This window comes from Plutella xylostella, chromosome 29 (genome assembly GCF_932276165.1).
Source record: "Plutella xylostella chromosome 29, ilPluXylo3.1, whole genome shotgun sequence".
NCBI lineage: Eukaryota > Metazoa > Arthropoda > Insecta > Lepidoptera > Plutellidae > Plutella > Plutella xylostella.
In genome coordinates this window covers 691,084-714,347 of record NC_064009.1, presented here as the reverse complement: position 1 = coordinate 714,347, position 23,264 = coordinate 691,084, and the positions used below count along the sequence as shown (strand labels likewise).

Below are 23,264 nucleotides of genomic sequence, written 5' to 3'. Positions count from 1 at the left end.
TGCGTTGTAGACTTGACCACAACGCGGTCCACTTCACTGTGTCGAAGGCTTTTTCGAAGTCTACAAAGGCCAGAAATAGCTCCGACTGCCATTCGACACATTGCTCAATAAGGACCCGTAGGGTGTTGGTGTGGTCAGTGCAGGAGCGTCCAGGGCGAAAGCCAGCCTGCTCATCTCTGAGGGTCACTGCTACTTTCGGCGCGATGCGGTTTAGCAGGATCTTAGCTAAGACTTTGGCGGCAGCGGGCAGTAGCGTGATGCCGCGCCAGTTGTCGCATCGCGATGGGTCCCCCTTTTTTGGAACTTTCACCAGGAGTCCTTGTTTCCACTCAGCGGGTACTTGTCCGCTAACTAAACTAAGCTGGTAGAGGTGAGTATTGTTCGGCTAGCTACAAGAGCGTGTTTGACTTCTTCGATATACTTCACCCCCTTTATGGGTGTGAAACGTGAAAAAGGTTTACTTACCCAATCAAAATATCTTCAACTCCAATCCAACTTCCACTTGCAGCATAAAGCGCTTCGCGGAGTGCTTCTTCGTGCTGGACAACCCGCGGCCCTCGCTGGCCGGCTGCTACGACGGCCACTACCAGTCGTACCAGAGCGTGGGCGAGGCGGCGCCACCCTCACTGCCACTGCTGTAGAGATATAATGTGGATGGATGAATGTACGGATGTGGATGGATTGGATGCTGAATGTAGTGGAGACAGGAAGCATTTAAAAGCGTTGTAATGGTTCTTGGTTCAGTAAAATGCGGATAACTGCCTCCATTGCGCCGATATATTGATGGATGCCTTCGAATGTACGGATGTAGGTGGAATGGATGCTCAATAAAAAGCTTTGTAATGGTTCTTGGTTCAGTAAAATGCGGTTCTTCTTTGTTGTCTTACGTAAAATCATAAGAACACCTCATTTGGAAAAGGCTGATAAGCATTTTCAGCTGTCGATATAGAAATCTGTAACGCTGCAACCAATCAATACAGTCACATCTCCATTCAATGCAACCTCCACTTCCAGCGTAAAGCGCTTCGCGGAGTGCTTCTTCGTGCTGGACAACCCGCGGCACTCGCTGGCCGGCTGCTACGACGGCCACTACCAGTCGTACCAGAGCGTGGGCGAGGCGGCGCGGTGCTCGCGCTACCTGGCGCCGCCCTCACTGCCTCTGTGCAGAGATATAATGTGGATGGATTAATGTACGGGTGTGGATGGATTGGATGCTGAATGGAGCGGAGGCAGGATTAACTAAAAAGCGTTGGTTCTTGGTTCAGTGAAATTCGTTCTTTGTTGTATTAGGTACCTAAACGCATAGGAACACCTCCTTCCAAAAGGCTGAATTAAGCAATTATCTAGAAATTAAAAAAATGCGGTTCTTGGTTGACTTAGGTAAACACATAGGAACAGCTTATTCAAGAAGGCTGATAAGCAGCAGAAACCTTTGCGTCAATCTAGAAATCTGCAACGATGCAATCAATCAACACAGTCACATCTCCATTCAATCCAACCCTCACTTCCAGCATAAAGCGCTTCGCGGAGTGCTTCTTCGTGCTGGACAACCCGCGGCACTCGCTGGCCGGCTGCTACGACGGCCACTACCAATCGTACCAGAGCGTGGGCGAGGCGGCGCGCCGCTCGCGCTACCTGGCGCTGCTGCCGCCGCTGCCGGTGCACTGCATCGCGCTGGATGGGGATCCGCATATCATGCCGATTATATTTGAGGATAGGTGAGGGTTTTTGTGTAATAGTTTTGCTTAGGGATCAATCGTCTGTACAATCAGTAAATAGCTATACACTTTAGTACTTCACCAATCTCAAAAACTGACTATTCATTCATTTATACATAGGTTTGTTAACTAGCTGATCGCTTCTTTTGGTTGACCGATACTCATAGCAGGGCCTTTTTCTTACAGATACCAAGACACTGCAGAATTTGCGAGACGACGGTCAGTTTTGACAACCACCTCAAGCAAATCCGGCAGTGGTAAGTTCAATCCAACAATACCACCATCTCTTATCAATATGCATGCTTATTCAATTCACCAGATTACCCTTTCACAGATCCGTTCCTCAACTCAGACGCGGTGGATGACTGCGCCTGCAGTGTGACGTCACTCATGGACTCCCGAAGACCATCCTCCGAGGCATCGAGAGTCACCCTCACATTACCCAAAACCCTCATGGATGTCCTCGACCCTCAGTTCAGCTCGCAAAAGTCAAACGTCATGCAAGCCACGCTGACCCTCGCGCCCCAAAAGTCAGCTGGCAATTCTCCTAAACGAGCGTTAGTGAAACAAAATCTGGTTGAGCTCAGTAAACCCCAAAATAAACAACTCGAGCTTACCGGCCGGAACAGATACATAGTTCAAAACAATCAAATTAGTGAGATTCAGCTTCCCCCAAACAATTCATTTTCTTCGTGCCCCATTCAGCAAGGACAGCAGATGTCGCGATATTCAGCTTCAACGCTACTGGACATTAACGGCACAAGGTCCAATACCAACGTTTCTCAGATTGGAAAAGAGAAGGCTGAAATTCACGGAGAGTTTCACCAGAGACATCACATCACGAGCGGAGTGAGCACCCTGCCGGCCAGACACAGCAAATCACTCGACCAGCTCCGGATGTCTCAAGTGGCTTCGTTCAACAACGCACAAGCCTTATCCAAGGAAGTCAGAAACGGCTCCAACGTATCCATGAATTACCCCAAGTCCTACGCGCCCCCTCATCAAACCAAGCCCACCACCCTGCCCCGCAGCGTCACTACCACCGCCTACCCCACAAGCACCACCACAAGATGCGCTAAAGGCGACGACTACAGAAGAAACATTAACGAATTCAGAGAAAAGTACAAAAACCCATGCAACCTCAACATGAATCACATGAGCGGTGAAGTATTCCATAACGTAGGCTATAAGTATGATCAAAATGTGGTGAAGGGTCATCCCAATCAAATATACGGTTATGCATTCGGAAATCAGGGTAATATGCAAGTGAATAACCTTATTCGTAATCCTTTAGAGTTTCAAAGAGGCTATAATGTAAATTTACCCCGTCCCATGTTGCCTCCGCGTAATTCTTACCCACCCGTCAGTGGGAAAGCGCAAGTGACTGAACAAAATAGCTTAGTTTCTAATAAACACGTACACAGATCTAATTCTACACACGTGTTTCATCAAAATGTAGAGAATCCAAATATTGATATTGAGGCGGCTCGAAATCAACTAAGACATGAACTGAATTATTATTTACAAAAGGGTGATTGGAGCTACGACTTCAACACTGGAAGTTTAATACAAAATTATCATAAAAAGTCAAGCAAAAGCAGCGATGATAGCGGCTTTGTTATGACCTTAGATAGGAGTAGCGATGGAACGTCAAAATCGACGTACTCAAAAACCCCTCCATCTACTCCGCATTCCACGATGCCTTCGGTACGACATAAAAAGAGTAGATCGAAAGACAAACTTAATCAAAATGGGAAAGATACAGCAAAACTAAATTCTAGTCGAGACTCGTTAAGTAGTCATCATTCAATAAGATCAAGAGATAGTAAATCAGACAGGCATACCTCTAAGTCTGAAAGGAGCACACCTAAATCTGACCGAGGTACACCAAAATCAGGTAAAGGTACTCCTAAATCAGGCTGTATAACACCAAAATCTGGATTAGCAACGCCAAAGTCTGGCAGAACAACTCCTAAATCAGGGATGGCTACACCAAAAAGTGGAAGATCTAGTGGAAAACCTGAAAGACGAAGCAAACACAAAGCTTCGGAGAAAATGACTCAATTGATGTCCGAAGCTGCTTCAACTTCTTCGAGTAATGAAAGCATACCCTTTGAGTTGAGGAGACTAGAAACATCAGCAAGTGTTCCTTACAGCTTGGATCACGGACCTGAGTTACTAAGACACTGCAGAAGTGCTGCTTCAGTTTTAGATGAGCCAAACATTAACACCACATTCGGGTCAGAATCTTTGCCTAACTTAGCACCACCGCCTGCATTCGAATCTCCACCGTTAGATATAGGGGACAAAGATTTCAAAATAATGCCACCTGATGTGTTTAAAAATAAGAATGAGAAGCGAAGTCGAAGTTGTTCGACGTCGAGTCTGAGTGAGCAGAGCGGGTGGGTGTCAAGCGGCCGCAGCTCTGGACCCTCTTCCCCAGATGTGGCAAGTCAATTAAACCAGGAGGTGCCTCCGCCACCCATCAAACCTACAGCAACCAAACCATCGAAACATAAAGACGATGGAAACTACGAAAGAGAATCCCGGAAGAGAGATGATGAAACCATTAAAGAATTTAAGAGGACAATTCTGAACGGAGATCAGTTGAGGGAAAGACTGCTTAAACTTGCTGTAAAAGTAACCCAGAGCAATCCTAATGAGAAAATTGAGTGTTGTGATAAAGCTGTATGTGAAGAATGTACAATATGTAGCGACTCTATATGCACTGATAGCCAATGTGAGTTTAATAAACTTATGCATGATAATGGAATAGATGCTGGATGTAGTTCAGATACTTCCAACTGCTGCTTCTCACAATGCGCAGAAGTAAACGCTGCCAAGTTGAATCAACGGCACAATTCATTCAGCGCTGTTCAATGCAAATCATACAATACTACACCCAAGCATGGATCAGAAGGGACTGTGAAAAAGTCGCAAACCATCAGTGACAACCTCCATCCTTACATCCGTAAGGAAGTACAACCAAAACCCCAGAAGCAGCAGCAGCCGGCAGCCAAATCTAGTACTCTGGACAAAACGAAATTACGTGATCGGATAGAATATACGGAGAAGCTTATCGCTGCTGAAATCCTTAGTTTAGCTGTCGACCGTTCTTGCAAGTCTCATAACGGTAAGAAACCGTCGGGTGCTGTAGGATCCGTACAGAAGTACCACAACAAAGCGAGATCTGAAGTAGACTTGTCTCACTTCAACGACAATGACTACGAGCATCTACCGCCACCTCAGCAATTCCGTGATGCGCCTCCACCGCCTGAACAGTTCAAGGTAACCTTCTATCAATCAGATCATATTCATATTCTTATTGGAACGGTATGCTAATGATGTTGTTTGTCGTTGTTAGCAGGACCCTCCGTCTAAGTCGCCGAAACTGAGTAGGCAGAGTAGTAAAGCATCGACGCCTTCGAAGACGCCGCAGAGACAAGGGCCCTCTCAGCCTCTGCAACTTGATAATCCTCTTTACCATGTTTGTGAAGGTATGTCCATTAGATTAATTGATTTTATTTATATCAGCACGTCCCCAGCGACACCGGTCTCTTTCCAATGAAGGAAGGATTTTAGGCATATTCCACCACGCTGGTCTAGTGCGGGTTGGTGGACCCCAACACTAGCAAGAGAGCTAGGGTGAGATTTTATTTTAATACTATATATGTATATGCAACCATTATTATGCTAATGTGTCTCCTTTGATTGGCTTCAGGTATAATGGAAAGGAGAAAGTTGCGTCCGCATCAGTCGATAAACTCAGCGATCACCCCGACCGCCAGCACTCTCAACAAGAGCCAGAGCACCGGCGAATTGGCAAATAGGAATGAAAACGGTGGGAAAGGTACGTAAAAAAAACTATAAGAAAATTCAATAAGGATTGATAGACCCTGAATCATATATTAACCTAGAATCGTAAATAAACTTATCCGAGTATAATCCATATTTTTAAGAATGCTCTGAATTGTCTGAATACCTGATAGTACATGTAGTATATGTATCAGTACCCACTTATATCTTTCAGAGAAACGAGAGAGCAACCTCGTCAGTATCTTCGGCCTGGCGGAATCAGAGAGACTATTCGTGAAATGCCGTGAGGAGTTCCGGCAGAGCGTCAAGTACCCGGGCGCCATCTACTCGGACTTTCCGCCGCTTGAGAACTCGCTGCCTTACTTCCATATCAGTGACGAGTACAGAATGTTTAACCCTGAAGGTAAGAGAGACCATAAGCTTGATATTTCCATTTCCATTCCCATTCATCATGTTAAGTTGTGCTTGATAGAAGAGATGGCCAAACCCAGCCGTTCATTCACTGGTTCCACTGAGGTTTTAGACAGTTGCTTCTTGCTATCATACACTAGGGCAGCGGTTTCCAATTTAGTTTTTGCGGAACCCAGGTGTTCCATAAGAGTCTCCTCTGGGGTTTGCAAAAATGCAAGAATTAAGATTCAAGGCCTAACCTAAGGTTCTGCAATAAAGGGATCCGTAGAGAAAAATATTAGGGAACCGCTGCACTAGCAAATACCACGCAATCTCCAGACTCAATAAGCGCAGCTCATTAAGCTCTATAAACATGTCTTCACCCAACCTTCTTTTCCCCAGGTCTCCACCTAATAATCTGCGTGCACGGCCTCGACGGCAACGCGGCGGACCTGCGCCTCGTGAAGACGTACCTGGAGCTGGGGCTGCCCGGAGCCAGGCTCGACTTCCTCATGTCCGAGCGGAACCAGGGCGATACGTTCTCGGACTTCGATACAATGACTGATAGGTGAGCAGAGCGAGCTAGTGTGAAAGACAGATAGATAGATCATTCTTAATTGCACACAAACAACATATAAATTACAACACGAAATACACATACATAGACTGTGCAATTGGTGGCCTTATTACTAAGAGTAATTTCTTCCAGACTACCTCGTAGTGTAAGGTTTTTCCTTTTAGCGATCAAAGTCTTCTGAGAGCTCATTAAAGGACAAAGTTGGCGTTATGGTGGCGTACTATCGCACCATCGATTAGAAGAATGGCACACACAACAATGGCATACCCGGTAGTTTCGTGCAGTAAGTACCTGGAGCTGGGGCTGCCCGGCGCCAGGCTCGACTTCCTCATGTCTGAGAGGAACCAGGGCGACACGTTCTCCGACTTCGATACTATGACTGATAGGTGAGGATTAGTTATGTTAGCAGTCGGATTGCCCACTTACCCGACAAGTCTCTCAGCACAAGCTTGCTTGCTTGTGTTGGGGTCCACCAACCCGCACTAAGCCAGCATGGTGAAATACGCCTTAAACCCTTCCTTCATTGGAAGGAGACCCGTGCCGCAGCAGTGGGGCCTTTATGGGTCGTTATAATGATGAAGCAAGACATTAATTCTATAGGTAGACCCATGGCCCTTTTGAGTTTTAAGAATGTGCTAGAAGATATTATATTCAATAAGAAATCTAGTATATATATACCTACATAAATATGTTCTTCTATCTTCAAATGAAAAAATGACTTACCAGTTACCATTTACTAAAATAACGTTGCGTTTTTTCCTCACAATTTCAGACTCGTCCAAGAGATCGTGACCCACATCCAGAACTCCACCGAGCCTGGCCGCATCAGCTTCGTGGGCCACTCACTGGGCACCATTATCATCCGTTCGGCCCTGGCTCGGCCGCAGATGAAGCCGTTCCTGAACAAACTGCACACGTTCCTGTCTCTCAGCGGGCCGCATCTCGGCACGCTGTATAACTCCAGTGGGCTGGTTAATGCTGGTGAGTATTAAGGTTTATGTGTAAACTCTTTGTCTTTGTCTCCAAAAGTGGATGGTCTTTAAGAACCCATAATGGGTAGGGTTGAAAAGTTCTTCGGAAAAGAATGCGAATAGTATAACGTAGTGGGGTACGCTTCTTAGTCTGTTACGTTGACCTTGGAAAAGAAAATGCTAGTAGTTTGTTGAGGACGACCAATGATACCTCTATCATTGGTCCTCCTCTCGTCCTTCTCAATTTAACATTCCAATATCCAGCAATGGAAGTGTTTGACGATGAAGATAACATAGGTCTATTACAATTCACAAGTCTAAATAAAATATTCTGTATTATTTTGCTTTCAGGAATGTGGTTCATGCAGAAATGGAAGAAATCCGGCTCGCTACTCCAACTCTCTCTCAAAGACCAGCCTGACCCGCGTCGCTCCTTCCTCTACCGACTCAGCGAGAGGAGTCAGTTGCACTACTTCAAGCACATCCTGCTGTGTGGCTCGGGGCAAGACAGATACGTCCCTCTTCATTCAGCCCGCCTGGAGCTGTGCAAGGCGGCGGCCAAGGATACGTCGCTGCTCGGGCAGGCGTATAGAGAGATGGTGAGTGTATGTTAAGGATTAGTTTTAACAGCTGTTAAGTTTCCTTGTTACTAAATCATGAGCTCGCGTTACAATATAAAGATTCCCCGTAGGTAACAGACCTTCACGTAGTAGATACTAACTAGAATAATTACTTTATCCAATAAGTTTCTTCTAATCAGATTAATCAGAATATATGCAAATTGCCTTTCCAAGACGTCCTCCTGCTACCGTACCACATTAGCAAGCAACAACGCTCTGTCAAACATTGGTCAGATGCAGACCCTTACAAGTTAAGTAAGATGATTGCCGATGGCTAATTCGGCGGTGATATCCCCGCTATGCTAGTGTTACATAATAATCCACGTCTCTAGCGATAGCGTATATACCCTATCTCTCTTATTCCCTCCATCCAAAGATTTTCTGGCAGAGATCGCTTTTAATGATACGATTGTCTTTAACTTTTTAATTTTTACTTTTTAATTCTTTTTTGGTGTACAAATAAAGTATATTCTATCTATCTATCCCCAGGTCCACAACATGGTATCACCCCTCGCAGCCCGCGCCTCCTCAGTAGCAGTCGTCCGCTACGACGTGCAACACGCTCTACCGCACACCGCCAGCGCTCTCGTCGGCCGAGCAGCGCATATAGCTGCTTTAGACTCCGACCTGTTTATTGAGAAGTTCCTTCTGGTTTCCGCGCTGAAGTACTTTAGGTAATTCTTGGTGGGTTTTGGTTGGGATGGGTTGGTTTATGGTTGGGTTTTGACACAGAACTGCGATGTCACGCTCTAGGCTCAGACCTGTTTATAGAGAAGTTCCTTCTGGTGTCAGCATTGAAGTGGGTGTGGATTGTGGGTTAGGATGAGGGTAGCTGCTCTGGACTCAGACCTGTTCATTGAGAAGTTCCTGCTGGTTTCCGCGCTGAAGTACTTTAGTTAATTCTTGGTGTGGATTGTGGGGTGAGGTTGGTTTGGGGTTGGACACAAAACTGCAATGTCACGCTCTAGACACAGACATGTTTATAGATAAGTTCCTTCTGGTGTCAGCATTGAAGTACTTCAGGTAATTCTGGGTGTGGATTGTGGGATGAGGTTGGTTTGGGTTTGGACACAAAACTGCGAACGCTCTCTGCTGTATCATCTACGAGTGAGAGGAAGATGACAAGACATTTTTGGTTCGTGAAACATCATAACGCCGAGTCACAGTTTCGTATATGGACCCTTATAAAATGTATGTATAATATGCTGTGACTGTTGTTTAATAAGAGTATGGGCTGACCTCTATATTATTATAGAGGCTGTGGGGTTGCTAAAGGAATGTTTTAATGTTACGTCAATGTGCTGAGATGCTGAGATGCGATGGTTTTGAAGAAAAGATTGTGAGTGGAATCAAAATGTAGAATTTCTCGGCTTGTGGCCTTGTGCTTACCGATACATTTTCGTAGTTCAGCAGTTTTAGCAGACGATTAACACACCTAACTCCAATGAAATTAAGTATATTGTTTCGGTGACCACAAGCCTTATTGTGGTGGATTGAAATGGTGTCTTATGCTATGGGTAACTAGAATAAAGAATTGAATTGCGAAATAAGGAATTGGTCTTATCCAGTTTAGCTTCCAAGCACTTGCTAGAATGTACATTTGATGTATAAATTGTCTTTAGGTATATTTGAACGTTAAACACTATGAGGGATCTAGTCATTTGAATATTGAGTACTAGAATATGGTACAGGTTGTCTGTAGTTAGATGTTTTATATTTATTTATATGAATGGTGGTGTAGGTACATAGTTGAATTGAATTTACATTAAATAAACAGAACTTCAGTACTTTTGCGTTCTGTCTAAGGATCTTACAGAGACTGTGTTTTTTTCTTATGAATTGTAATGTACATGTTATTTATTTAAACACATTTACTTTATAAATGCTCAATCTTTCGTAACGAACAAATTTATCACATTATACGAGTATAAGTAACGATAAAAGGTATCTAATTAAAACTACTATACGCTCCTTGTAAAATATCCTCCTTGCATTTGATTTACAGATTTTGTTATATAAAACTAGCATTTTAATGCCTCTTAGTTTATTCGTATTTATATCATCTTTATTTTGAACTCTACTTTTAAGAACCTAATTAAGTAATTAACCTACTTTTTAAATAAAATCGCAGGGCAAATTTAAATTGTAATTTAAAGAATAAATTTTGCTATTTGTACGTAATATTAGTCAAACTATTATAGTTGGGTTAGTCGTATACTATCGTATAGTAAGGGGAAATTCACACCATACCAGCACCAGCCAACACACAGCCCGATTTAACAATTACTTAATATCGTTCATAATTTAATTCGTAAAATAGTTAACTCGTGCTCGTGTGCATAAAAGAGTCTGAGATTTTTATTTAACGCTTACTTACTTACCTACCAACATAAATAAATATCAAGAACCTTCAAATAATTGTAACCCATATAGTTGTTACTTACCTACAGTATCTAAGTTCTATCTAGTCACTGATGAAAAACGTGATATAATTAAAAGAGTAAATAGTGAACTAGATAATTAACTCTTACTAGTCTAAAAGGGGAATCATAATAACTATGTTAAAATATTAATTTAGATTAACATGAAGAATTACTTACATAAAACCACAATTCCGCAAGGGATACCTACCTAAGCTAGGCTGGTCTTTACACCAATTAATATTTAAGGCAATCTAGTTAATGTAGATAAAATAATAGATGTTATTCGTATTCAAAAGTGTAAATGTATCACGTGATCATTATTTTATTTTACCAAAACCCACGATGTTATACCAGAGGTTACACCCGCAAGATTTTTATTGGATGCTAACAAATAATCAATGCAAGACTTTCTGAAAGCTCATAAAAAACATAGATGGCGCTTATAAGGCCTGCCTACAGTGACCACCGCATTTTTTTATTGCAGTAGGCGTCTTATGAAGGCATTAAACACTAGCGCCATCTATGATTAAGTTCTTTTTTGTTTATAAGAGCAGTCAGAAAGTTGAAAGTTAGAGAACTAATGAGTAGATTACACCTAACGAGTACAGTGGCGAGTCAGAGTCCTCGGCCGCGCACTCGGTCACTTGCTAGCCGTTCATTGGTCGAGGATCGGCCGAGGATACTGTCTCACCACTGTACTCGTTAGTTGTAATCGACCCATAAGTATGTTCGTTATTATAACATTATTAACCTCAAATGGCTCGGTGACATACCTACCCACTTGAAGCACTGCTATCTTGGGATCCCCAAATATAATATTGTTTTTCCTTTGATTGACTTGATAGTTCGATACTTTATGAATTAAATATCCACCAAGTCTACCCTCCAATTGTACGAGATCTAGTAAAACAGAGGTCCTATCGGGTCATAGCCTTAATAATATTAATAAATAGGTACTGATAAACTTATTAAATATGACATTACATAGATTTTAGTACTGTAAATTTTTATCGAATGTTAGACTGAATTTTAAAAATATATAGCGATCATTAACATTTGTAGAGCTTAGTTTACGATCTTTTTTCGTACAATTTATGTTCTTTATAATAATCCTTTTTTTGCAGTTACTAGTTAACTACATACTTATATACAAGTATTATTTATTAGAAAATCGAAATATACCGTAGCACAATATTATCTACCTATCTAGGTAATAAACTCATGTAACACCAGCAAATATACAGTAATTTTACTTATACCTAAATTTATGCTCATGCATGTGCATAGAGGCATAAAGGCATTTCATTTAATTGATAGGTATGAAGATATACCTACCATACATTTAATGGAGTATTTTTTTTTGTACATAACTAGGACAAACAGAATTTGTAAAATAATATGAGTAAGTATTACTTATAAAATGGCAATGTGTTGATGTAAACCGTATAGATCTAATAAATAAAGTATCATAAATGGATTTTCATTTCCCCTATTATCACATGCCAATTTGGTTTAATCTACTCGTAACAATAATTTTTGAAAATTTCACCAAAGCGTGTACTTAGGTACTGGTACTATTATAACTACATAAGTATTTATAACTCAATAAGTATATTTTGCAAGTGCCTACGGTGCCGAGACGTGGTCTCTAACTTTAGGCCTCTTGAATAGGCTCGGAGTCACTCAGCGAGCTATGGAAAGGGATATGCTCGGCAGGTCTCTTCGGTAGACGAACCAAAGTAACCGACATAGCTAAGCGAGTCAGTAAGCTGAAGTGGCAGTGGGCCGGACACATTGCTCGAAGGACTGATGGTCGGAAGAGCAGAAGAGTTCTCTAGAAGAGACCACGTGCTGGCAAGCGCAGCGTTGGCGGCCCCCCGCGAGATGGACGGACGATTTAGTCAAGTCCGCGGGGAAGCACTGGATGCGGGCTGCCTCCGATCGGACAAGGTGAAAATCATTAGGAGAGGCCTATGGCTGAGATGATGATGATGATCATATTTTGCAAAGACTATAACTAGGTAAGTGCTTAAGTATATTAAATTGTTATCCAAGGGCTAATGCAACTTAACGCAACTCCCGGACTATTAGAGCCCACGCTACGCTAGGTGCAAAACCCTACGACAAATTGTTAATAAGAAAATAATTTTCCCTAGAGATGAAAAAAACTATTTTCATACTCTTGTCTCAGGCAATTTTATACGATCAACTTTTAGAGCACGAGTGATGAAAATACCCTGACGATTTAAAATCTCAATAGAGTTTTCTTTTTTATAGCGTATGGTAAAAAAAATTAGCGATGTTCGTGCAGAGGGGAACAAAAAACAAAACAAGCATCAATAAAAATGCTTATTCCGAGGAATAGAAACACACAGATTAACAGTCATATTGACAGTTTTGACAGTCATATACTTTTTTTTACTGTTAAGTTGGTATCCATGAACTTTGACAACCACATCCATTCATTTTTGTTTTCTTTCATTCAATTTTCAATTCATTCATTCATCATTCGTGGGTTGGGCGTTGAGTGTGTTGCTGTGTGTTAATTTTAGTGCATATTTTATTTTATGATTTTTCAATATTTATAAAATAAACCTTGTCAAATAAAACTAACTACACCGTTTAATCGTATTTGTGATTTAATATCTATTTATACGGACTTTTGCGTTGCGGAAATGGTGTTATAGTGTGACGATCGGTTTTCGCTGAAATTGTGCTTTTATCAGTAGGAAAATGGGTAAATTACTGAGTTTGCTCTCCCGGGACGATTCAAATTGTTGCTCGTCGCCCCGGTACGACATATTCCTGGACTTCGAGAACGCCGCTCCGACGGATACAGAGCGCGAAGTGTATGAAGATGTTCAGAGAGTTCTTTTAGAATCTGAGGAGATTTTAGAAGAGATACAGTTTTATAAAGGAGCCGGGAGAGAGATACGAGAAGCGATAGCCGACCCGTCCCGGATATCGCAGGAGCGAGCGTGGCGGGTCGTCAAGCCCCTGGTGGAAAAGCTGCTGAGGTGCTACAATCATTCTTTGGAGCTTCAGAGGGTAAGTTGATTTTTTTATTCAATTTAAGTTCATCACTATTATGCTTTGTTTTTTAGTGATCCACTAACGAAATTCTGTAAGTTAGGTACTTTTTTGTTCTGCATACTAAATCCCAATTAAATAAAAGTGATAAAAACTTTACATAGTTTGGTACATAGCAAGAGAATGTTCCTTCCAAGCCTCCTATCTTGGCTTATCAGTTTATGATTAACACTCATTGTCAGCCTGATAAGCTGCTCTCTTTATAGATAACATAATAAACAAACCAAGTTAGTACAATGCAGCCAAAACTGTTAGATTAATACAAAAATTATAGACTATTTTCAGTTAAGTTATTATATTTCTTATAAAAGGTAACCTTTGAAGTCACCCCTACACAGAGTGGCAATGAAAACTTATCACAAGAGTGAGCGCATAACATTTATAGATATTTATAAATAGTGCAGCGAATGCTTGTGCGAGATAGAACCACACTCCGTGTGTCCACCGCAGCGTGACACCTGACAAGCGTGATTATCACTGCACATTGCTGCTCTTGACTCAATACTTTTTCTACATAGCTATCATACCCACTGCTGCGCTGTATCTTTATTAACATTTTACTTGGTAATTACAAGTGTGCTGATAGAATTACTATGAAAACATTGCAAAATATTCATAATCATTATCATCAATCCTCTTATCCCTAATCAGGGACAAGGGGCTTGCAGTATCTTCCTCCATTTGGCTCGGTTTAATGAAAAAACAAAAAAAAAATCTAATCATTTCTGGTATTCTTTTAGTACAGTACACAGTGTACACACCTACAACCCATTATAAATGTGTTCTAACAGTATACAATATACTCCAAATTATTTCCTCACTCAAGGATAATATCTCAGCACCTACATGTAAACATATTAATCACTCTGGTGTTATTAATACAAGCTATTTAAGGACACAGCAATCAGATGCAAGGCCAGAACTGACAATCGACATAATTTGCTCCAATTATACTTGAATATTCTAAGGACCACTTCGTCAGTTTCATCACAGAGCTGTCTTGATATGGTATTGCAGTCTGCATACCAGCACAAAAGTACATTATACCTATATATTTTTTACCATATCTTTTACATTTCAGTATTATATTCATACATTATCTCAGAGGAGTAGGCAACTGATTATTCTAATTCTAATTACTTTTATTTCGAAAAAGCCTCACCTAATATTTATTTATTAAAAAATGGTACACCGACAATAAATTTACAATATCATTATAAAAATACGTGACAGTAGGCTTACTAGGTATAATAAACTGCTTATAAATGTAATAATACTTACCTATAACAAACCTAAGTTGCTAACCGGAACTCCCAAGTCAAGATATCCTGTGGAACAATCGTTGTACCAGTGTCATAGTCATACCAACCCAACCTAACTACAGTTTGAGTTGTAAATATTAGTATTGGGGTGCATGTGAGTACGTGACAATCATCCAATCAAAACAATCATGTGTACACCGTGGGATCCGATAAATAGATGCCACTGCATATACTTTATGGCTATAAAATAGGTATTGTGTATTTGATCAATGGGCACATTCCATTTTATAATTTATACTTACGTAATTTTTGGACTCAGAAATTGTAGAAACAAACGAAAGATATTTATAATCGATCGAACGACCGATTTCTCACATTATTTGTTTATCTAAGAGACCTTTAAAATATAAAACAAAGAATCTTAATATAATCTGATTTAAATCAAATCATTGTGGCCCGCAGTCCACAGCCAACTGCTTACTAAGGCATCTTGAAATTTTAAAAGAAATATTACGACTTCCGACATAACAATGATAAATACCGGTGTCCTAACACCGAATAAGATTTGCTGAATCCTTTAATTAAAAATGTCAGAAAAATTACCGCAATTTTATTCTTCTTTTGTGTGTCCTAAATATACCTTTTTCTTTTGTAAAGCTTAAAAAGAACTGAAGCTGAAGATAACCGGAACCGGTAGCAATTTGCTAGGCTAAAAATTAGTTCTTAAATGACTTCTAGAATTTATGACGTCTTTTGGTGGGGCCGGTCTTGGCCATCATTCAGATCCAAAATAAAGATCTAGATATAGATAAAGAGAAGAGAACTAATTGTATCTTAATATCTACTGCGGCCGGCAATCAAACCAGATACCTTTCTATGCATTTCAGTACGTGTTAACACGAGTCATGACAAAGATCGTAAACTAAACATTCACATGTCATATTATTCAATAATAGAAATAGAAAATGTTAAACCGGAAGTCAAAACATTTCCCGCTAACTCAAACTTTCACGCTTACATTGGCAGCACTGGCTGAACAGAGTTTCCCAATAACCGTAAACTATTTACTGCGAACAATAATAAGGTTGTATATGTAGTGAGATAGGCCAGTTTGTATGCAAACTCGTTTCCTTGTTGGGCCTACTGCAGACTGCAGTGCAGTGCGGCTGTCTGGCACAGCGAATATTACTCACAGTAAGGAAAAGCACGTTTATTTTTTTATTAATTGTGTTTAATTTATTTAGGGGTTTATTTAAACGTACTGTTACTGTGGCCGAAAAAAACGATACTTGGGGTTCTAAAGAGTAACCTGGATAAGTGGAACTTCAAGGCCCAACTAGGGCGTTTTGTATAGTAATTTTCCCCGCTTAATTTTTGAAAAGTTTTAGAAAAAGCTGGGCAACGACGCCAGATGTCCTTTATTCAGATACTACATCAACGAAAACTACCTTACCCTGTTCCGTCGGGGATTAAAGAACTTCACTTCTGTTTGCCCAATAACTTTCGTTTGCCTGTGCTCTCGCCACAGAGCGCTTTATAAGGTCCTGCGGTTGTTGAATGATTCACGGGCCTCCATTATTGCATGTCAATTCACACCTTTGTTTTTTGTTTGATGGAAAATGTGTGCAAGCTGATATTGATAGACAGTATTTGCTATTTGAATTTTTATGCGCGTGTTCGCTCCTATGTATCTAACTACTACTGGCCAGTAAGAAAAAAAACCTATACCATAGACTACGAATAAACATCGACTTATCGGAGGTACCTACTTCTACTATAAGATAAGATAAGATAAGATATTCTTTATTTGCACACAAAAATATGGACAACAATACAAAACTTAATCTAACACATATGTACAAATGGCGGTCTTATCGCTTAAAGCGATTTCTTCCAGACAACCTTTGGGTGGAAGGATATTTAGATGTAAAGAAGGGTAAAGTGTACTAGGAATAAAGAATATACCATAAATATTTAATATACCAATACATACTACCTACAATATATTTACATATATAATTTATATACCTAGCATCATAATATATAATATATAATAAAATACATACCACGTTACTTATATATAATAATAAGCATATTAAAGAGGATATACACTCGCGAGCAACCAAATCGACTCAAGCCTTCACGGCGCACATATACATTGATTTTCCTAAAACGATAAATGGTAAATATAAAAGTGATATGTCATTCGAAAGCTGAAGAATTAGGCTTTCAATTAAGATCAATACCATAAAAAAAAACTAAGCGCAGATTTAATGACGCATTTTAATTGCCCGTCAGTGTTAATTACCTCATTAGGAATCCACGCCTTGCGCTACCTGATCCCGCTATAAAACCTTTCCACATCCGGTGTACCTTATCAGTCGCTTGTTGCAAGTTGACCGGTACACATCTCGTTGCATTGTATTCCTTGTTTTCGCAAACCCATGGATACCACACCAGAAGAAGCTGCTCAAGTTGTTGCCTTGCTGCAACAAGGGTTAAGTCAGCGAGCAGTCGCTGCCCAGCTCCACTTGAGCCAGTCTGCTGTATCCCGAGTATACAGACGGTTCCAAGAGACTGGTGCCTTCAATCGAAGACCAAGAACGGGCCGCCACCGCTGCACTTCAGAGAGAGACGACCGCTTCATTGTCTCAACCTCGCTGCGCAATCGACACCTTACGGGCGTTGATGTGCAGCAAGAACTGAGACGTGTACGACAAGTGGCTGTCAGCGAGTGGACAGTGAGAAGACGCTTGAAGGAAGCCAACTTGACACCAAAAAGACCTGCATCAGGCCCCAAATTGACTGCAGGCCACCGACAAGCGCGTCTTCAGTTTGCTCGAGAGCATCTCGATTGGAGCATTGCGCAATGGCGGTCGGTCCTGTTTACTGATGAGTGCAGAGTGTGTCTGCATGGCAGTGACAGGAGAGGCCGGGTCTACCGGCGTCCGGGGGAACGATTTGCCCAATGTTGTTTCGCTGAAACAGTAGCATATGGCGGCGGTTCCTGCATGATGTGGGCTGGTATTTCTCTAGAGGGAAAAACCGCACTTGTTTTCGTGCCTGGAGGCGGCCGAGGAGGCGGGTTAACAGCTGATCGGTACATCACCGACATTCTACTCGGTCATGTTGTGCCCTATGCAGAATTTGTCGGTGAAGACTTCGTGCTAATGCACGACAATGCCCGCTGCCACACGGCACGAGTCAGTCGGCAGTTTCTGAGAGAGAAGGAATTGCGCACGATGGACTGGCCTGCGCTCAGTCCTGACCTGAATCCCATCGAACACTTATGGGACGAGCTCAAAAGAAGAGTTCGGGCCAGGAATCCAGTCCCTGCAAGCGTGGACGAGCTGAAGACAGCTTTATTAGAGGAGTGGGACGGCATTCCTCAGGAAACTGTCAAAAAGTTGATAAGGTCTATGAGAAACAGGCTGCAGGCTGTAATTAGGGCAAGAGGGGGCAATACAAAGTATTGATTTAAATAAATAAATTTTTATCTTAACATTTTTTGTTTAATTTGTATAATACGATACCCATACCCTTTTTTCCTAAATTCCCGTTTTTCCTACAATTGCGTTCAGACATCATTTATTTCAAAAATGATGAATGGATTTCAATAATAATGATATCAAATTAAAGCTGACATCTTAAGCTTTTAAATGACATATCATTTTTATTATTTCTATTCATAATTTTACTTGTATTAATGTATGTTTGCGCCGTCAAGGCTTGAGTCGATTTGGTTGCTCGCGAGTGTAGTGATCTTCATTCAAGAGCCGAGGAAATGGTCTATACTGTATCATGATTAAGGCCCAGGCCCATAATTTGAATTTTACCATCTTGATCTAACTTTACTGACATGCATGTCGTGAAACTGTAACTTTCTTCAATCTAGCTACACGGGGGTCACTCTAGGTTACGAAGAACGAAGATTCTGAGCGCTGCAGCTTCAAACACGACTCTATCTCGTGTTATTAAACGTACCGATTGAATGGGAGCTTTCCTTCATTTGTTTTTTTGCTAACTCAATCTAGAATAACCCTCTGCCCCAACAGTTATACAGTTTCATAGCTCGTTTTAAAAGCGCACCTTTAGACGCTAAAGTTGAAACATTAATAGAATTACTGCAGTTGAAGTTATCCTTCATTCAGTCTATATTTGTTTCCAGCTGTTGTTTTGCAGCTGTTGTACCGACATAAGCCAGCATTCTTTAATGCACCTTTGCCATGACGTATATTTTTGATAAGATATGGTATACTGCTACAGTGTTTTTGAAGGGTTATTGTTGCTAGCTCGAAAAGTATTAATAGATAAGTACATAGTTATTATACGTACATTACTGTATCTATTAGGTAACTCTGCTGTTAATTTGCACGGTTGTTTTAATTTAACCATATTTTCCTTCTAAACCGGGAAGCTCTTATTTAAATTACAAATTACATAATGTTGCATAACATGCTTGTTGTACATACCATTTATAGGTACTGATGCAATAGCTTCAAAATGCTGATGAATGAGGATTTGCTGATAGACCCCGTGGAGTAAGCATAGGGAGGCCTTTGTCCTTCAGTGGAATACTTTAGAGAAACGATACTTAAACTTGCATACTGGTGGTTTACGGTCAAAGCTGTAGGTAAACGTCTCACATTCGTAACTATTTCTAATTTAAATCGTAAAGGCTTCAAATAAAGGCTCTAAATTCCTAACTAGCTTTGTCCCGTTCGCGTTGCGTTGTACTAACAACCTCACTTTTATTTACAGCCGTAATTTGCCCAGAAAACACTAAAGAAAGAACTTGAAATGTACCCAATGCACCTGCTCTCATGCAACAGGTGTTTATAAACAACATTTTATAATAATGAGTCCAGTTTTAAAAAGGCTTTAGGGTGCTTATCCACTAGTGATGTGCTGTGCTGACTGACTGCTTTTCTATGGATATGCGATATGCGTAACAAGGTAACTTATTGGTCCACAGAGCATGGTACTGATGGTAACATACACTCGCAGTCAATAAAAAAGTTCCACTCTCAAAACTAAAACACCATAAGGTGAATTTTTTTTAAACATTTAATTTAATATTTAGTCTTCTATTTTATAAAGTTAATATAAAGATGTTAATACCATATTTGAACAAAATATTTACGTTTTTAGTTGGTAATATACTGACGCTCTGTTAAAGTTTAGTCCTACAATGATGTCGATTCTGAAGGCAGAAATTCTAAATTTAGAGCTGTCAAAACCTTAATTTCTTTGTTTAAAATTCGACTCTATGATTGTTTCCGTAAATGTCATTTTATGCTAGCTAATTTTTTAGTTTGACAGCATTAAAATTAGAATTTCTGTCTTCAGAATCGACATCAATATTGCAGACAGACTTTTTCTATTTTGGGTTTGATATAATAATACAATAAGAGCTATTTGGTGATATACCACTGGAAAACTATATATTGCGAGTGTATTTCTATCACAGCATTGCAGCAAAGATGCTCTGGTGGATAGGCACCCTTAGCCTTGCCCTCTGGGTAAGGGTATGGGGTGACCTTGCATGGTTTACTATAATAGCTTTTTTGACCCAGTTAACTTAGTCTAAAGTAGGTTAAAAGGAGGAAAGGGCGGGATCGGATGGGCAAACCGTTGCATAGTAAAGAATGTGAGGTAGGTAATCTTATTTTCTATAAAGCATTTTTTATGTTTTTTAGTATAGAGATTAGACACGTCAGTAATTAATTATGTACACTGGGTTACAGCTGCGTCCCTAAAAAAACTTTCCATAATAATTATAAATAACATAGCATATTAAATTGTCACATTATTTACCGTCAAATTACAGTGACCATGATGAGTTAAATTTTGTTGACCATCTAGACACATTTGGTTTTAGCCAGTATAATGGTATTAGTAACCAGTACAGCCGTTTTCTGGATTTAGTAGTGTCAAACAGTGATGTTTCGGTAGAAGAGTGTCAGAGTCCCCTGGTACCATTAGATCCGCATCATAAAGCCTTATGTATTACTTATAAATGTTCTGATTTCAACCCCCTTAAATCACTTCCACGCACTGTGCACCTCTATTCTAAGTCGGACTGGGACTCTATTAACACGGGAATCCAAAATTTCGACTGGAACAAGGCATTTCACGATAAACTATTACATGAGTGTGTTGAAATTTTTTATGACAAATTGTACTCACTACGAGATCAATTTGTACCATCTAAAGTTTTAAAAAGTACATCACATCCACCATGGTATTCACCGGCACTAATAAAAATTCTTAAAGAGAAAAATAAATACTTTTTAAAATTTAAAAACTATGGTAATAAATCGGATTTTAATTCATACTGTATATTACGAAGTAGGGCTAAAATGTTGGAAACCGAATGTTACGACGCTTATATCACCCGAGTTGAGGAGTCAATCAAACTCAACCCAAAAACATTCTGGTCATTCGCAAAATCCAAAGCCAAAACTAACTCCTTGCCCAGTTGTATGACCTTTGAAGGCAACATAACTTCCTCGGGTGATGAAATTTGTAAATTATTCTCGGATTACTTTTATTCCACTTTTCTAGAGCCTGATACACTAAATCCACCTGATTCTCCTGGTGAAGTTGAGAACCTCTACCATGATTGTCATATATCCTCAATTCAACTAGATCAATCAATTATACATAACCATCTCAAAAGACTCGATACCTGTAAGTCCGCCGGTCCTGATAAAATCCCTCCTATTTACTTGGTAAAGTGTGCTGAACAACTTTCGTTTCCCATATACCTCCTCTTTGAAAAGTCACTTAAAGAGGGCAAGGTTCCAGATATTTGGAAAGCAGCTTTTGTGTCACCTATCCATAAAAAGGGGCCAAAAAATGATGTAAAAAACTATCGACCTATTTCCAAGCTTTGCATAATAGCAAAAGTTTTTGAAAAAATTGTACAACGTGACCTTAATGTGGCGCTTAAGACGGTTTTTAAATCTACTCAGCACGGGTTTCTAAGGGGTAGGTCTACGGTTACAAATCTCTTGCTGTATAATGAGTTACTTACGGAAACAATGGACCAAGGTTACCAGGCTGACGTCGTATACACAGATTATAGCAAGGCGTTTGATCGTATTGACCACTCGCTCTTGCTGATCAAGCTCTTCAAGGCGGGAATTCGTGGCAATCTCTTCAGATGGTTTTCGTCTTATGTCAGTAACCGCACCCAGGCTGTCGTGGCCAGTAACTTTCAGTCTGACTGGGTTAAAATACCAAGTGGTGTGCCACAAGGCTCTATATTAGGGCCTTTGCTATTTTTATTGTTTATTTCCGACATTGATTCGTGCTTTAGTAACTCTAGTATTTACATATTTGCAGACGATATGAAAATTGTTAAACCTATTATTAATGAAAATGATATTATATTATTACAAAATGACTTAAATAACCTAGATAAATACTGTAACGACAATAAATTAGATTTAAATCCATCAAAATGTTCTACCATCACCTTCACTAGAAAAAGACAACCTACTTTAACTACTTACTTCTTAAAAGGTCATGCCATCGGAAGAGACAGTAAAATCAAAGACCTTGGTGTAATCCATGACTCGAAGCTGTTGTTTGATGCCCACATTGATGCGATTACGGCTAAAGCAAGCAAGGCTCTTGGATTTATAATGCGGCTTTCAACTAACTTCAAACAGGCAAAAACCTTTAAAATCTTGTACTGCACCTATGTCAGAAGTAACTTAGAGTATGCATCACAGGTGTGGAACCCTAGATATACGGTATACATTGATCGCATCGAACGTATACAAAAAAGGTTCATGAGGTATTTAAGTTATCGTGTTAGGTATCCCTTACAAAACTATAAGGAAGGTTGCCGCCAGTTTCACATTCTACCATTAATAAACCGGCGTGAAATTTGTGATTTATTATTCCTCCTAAGAATTGCCACCAGCCAAATTGATTGTCCTCAATTATTGGAAAAATTAAAATTTTATGTTCCGAATCGTTCCCGTCGCTTCAATCCGACTTTCAGTAACACCACGGTGTCTACCAATTACCGACAGAATTCGTATCTATGGCGTGCTTGCAACAACTTTAACCACGTATCGAATAATTTGGACATTGATATATTTAATACAAGCATTAATAAGGCGAGAAATATTCTAAGTTGTACCTTTTTTGATGTCTAAGAGTTTAGGTATAATATAATTTCACAGTGTAATTGTTATTAAACATCTTTGTATATATACAGTTTAGTACGTTTGATTAGGCGTAGATAATATGTTAATGTACCTACTTTAGTTTGCTACTTTGTATTAGCGTAAATATTATTAAGTTATTTCTATCAGTGGAAACTTGTAAAAGGCCTTTTACTGCTCATTCTATTGTTATACCTTTAAATTGTGCTGTAAG

The 23,264-nt window shown here is 40.1% G+C and overlaps 2 protein-coding genes across 2 annotated transcripts in view; both read left to right on the top strand.

The window, feature by feature from the left end:
- Positions 1-8,770, top strand: part of LOC105383633 — a 29,525-nt gene extending 20,755 nt beyond the window's left edge. The window contains exons 8-17 of the mRNA XM_048631598.1: positions 1,512-1,718; positions 1,905-1,975; positions 2,053-5,011; positions 5,082-5,215; positions 5,440-5,568; positions 5,749-5,937; positions 6,327-6,492; positions 7,274-7,482; positions 7,824-8,071; positions 8,582-8,770. Of these exons, the coding sequence (XP_048487555.1) occupies positions 1,512-1,718; positions 1,905-1,975; positions 2,053-5,011; positions 5,082-5,215; positions 5,440-5,568; positions 5,749-5,937; positions 6,327-6,492; positions 7,274-7,482; positions 7,824-8,071; positions 8,582-8,770 (4,501 nt within the window). The remainder of the gene's footprint in view (positions 1-1,511; positions 1,719-1,904; positions 1,976-2,052; positions 5,012-5,081; positions 5,216-5,439; positions 5,569-5,748; positions 5,938-6,326; positions 6,493-7,273; positions 7,483-7,823; positions 8,072-8,581) is intronic.
- A 4,239-nt stretch (positions 8,771-13,009) lies between these two features.
- Positions 13,010-23,264, top strand: part of LOC105383610 (CYFIP-related Rac1 interactor B) — a 30,997-nt gene continuing 20,742 nt past the window's right edge. The window contains exon 1 of the mRNA XM_048631559.1: positions 13,010-13,563. Coding sequence (XP_048487516.1) covers positions 13,249-13,563 — 315 coding nt within the window. The 5' untranslated portion in view covers positions 13,010-13,248. The remainder of the gene's footprint in view (positions 13,564-23,264) is intronic.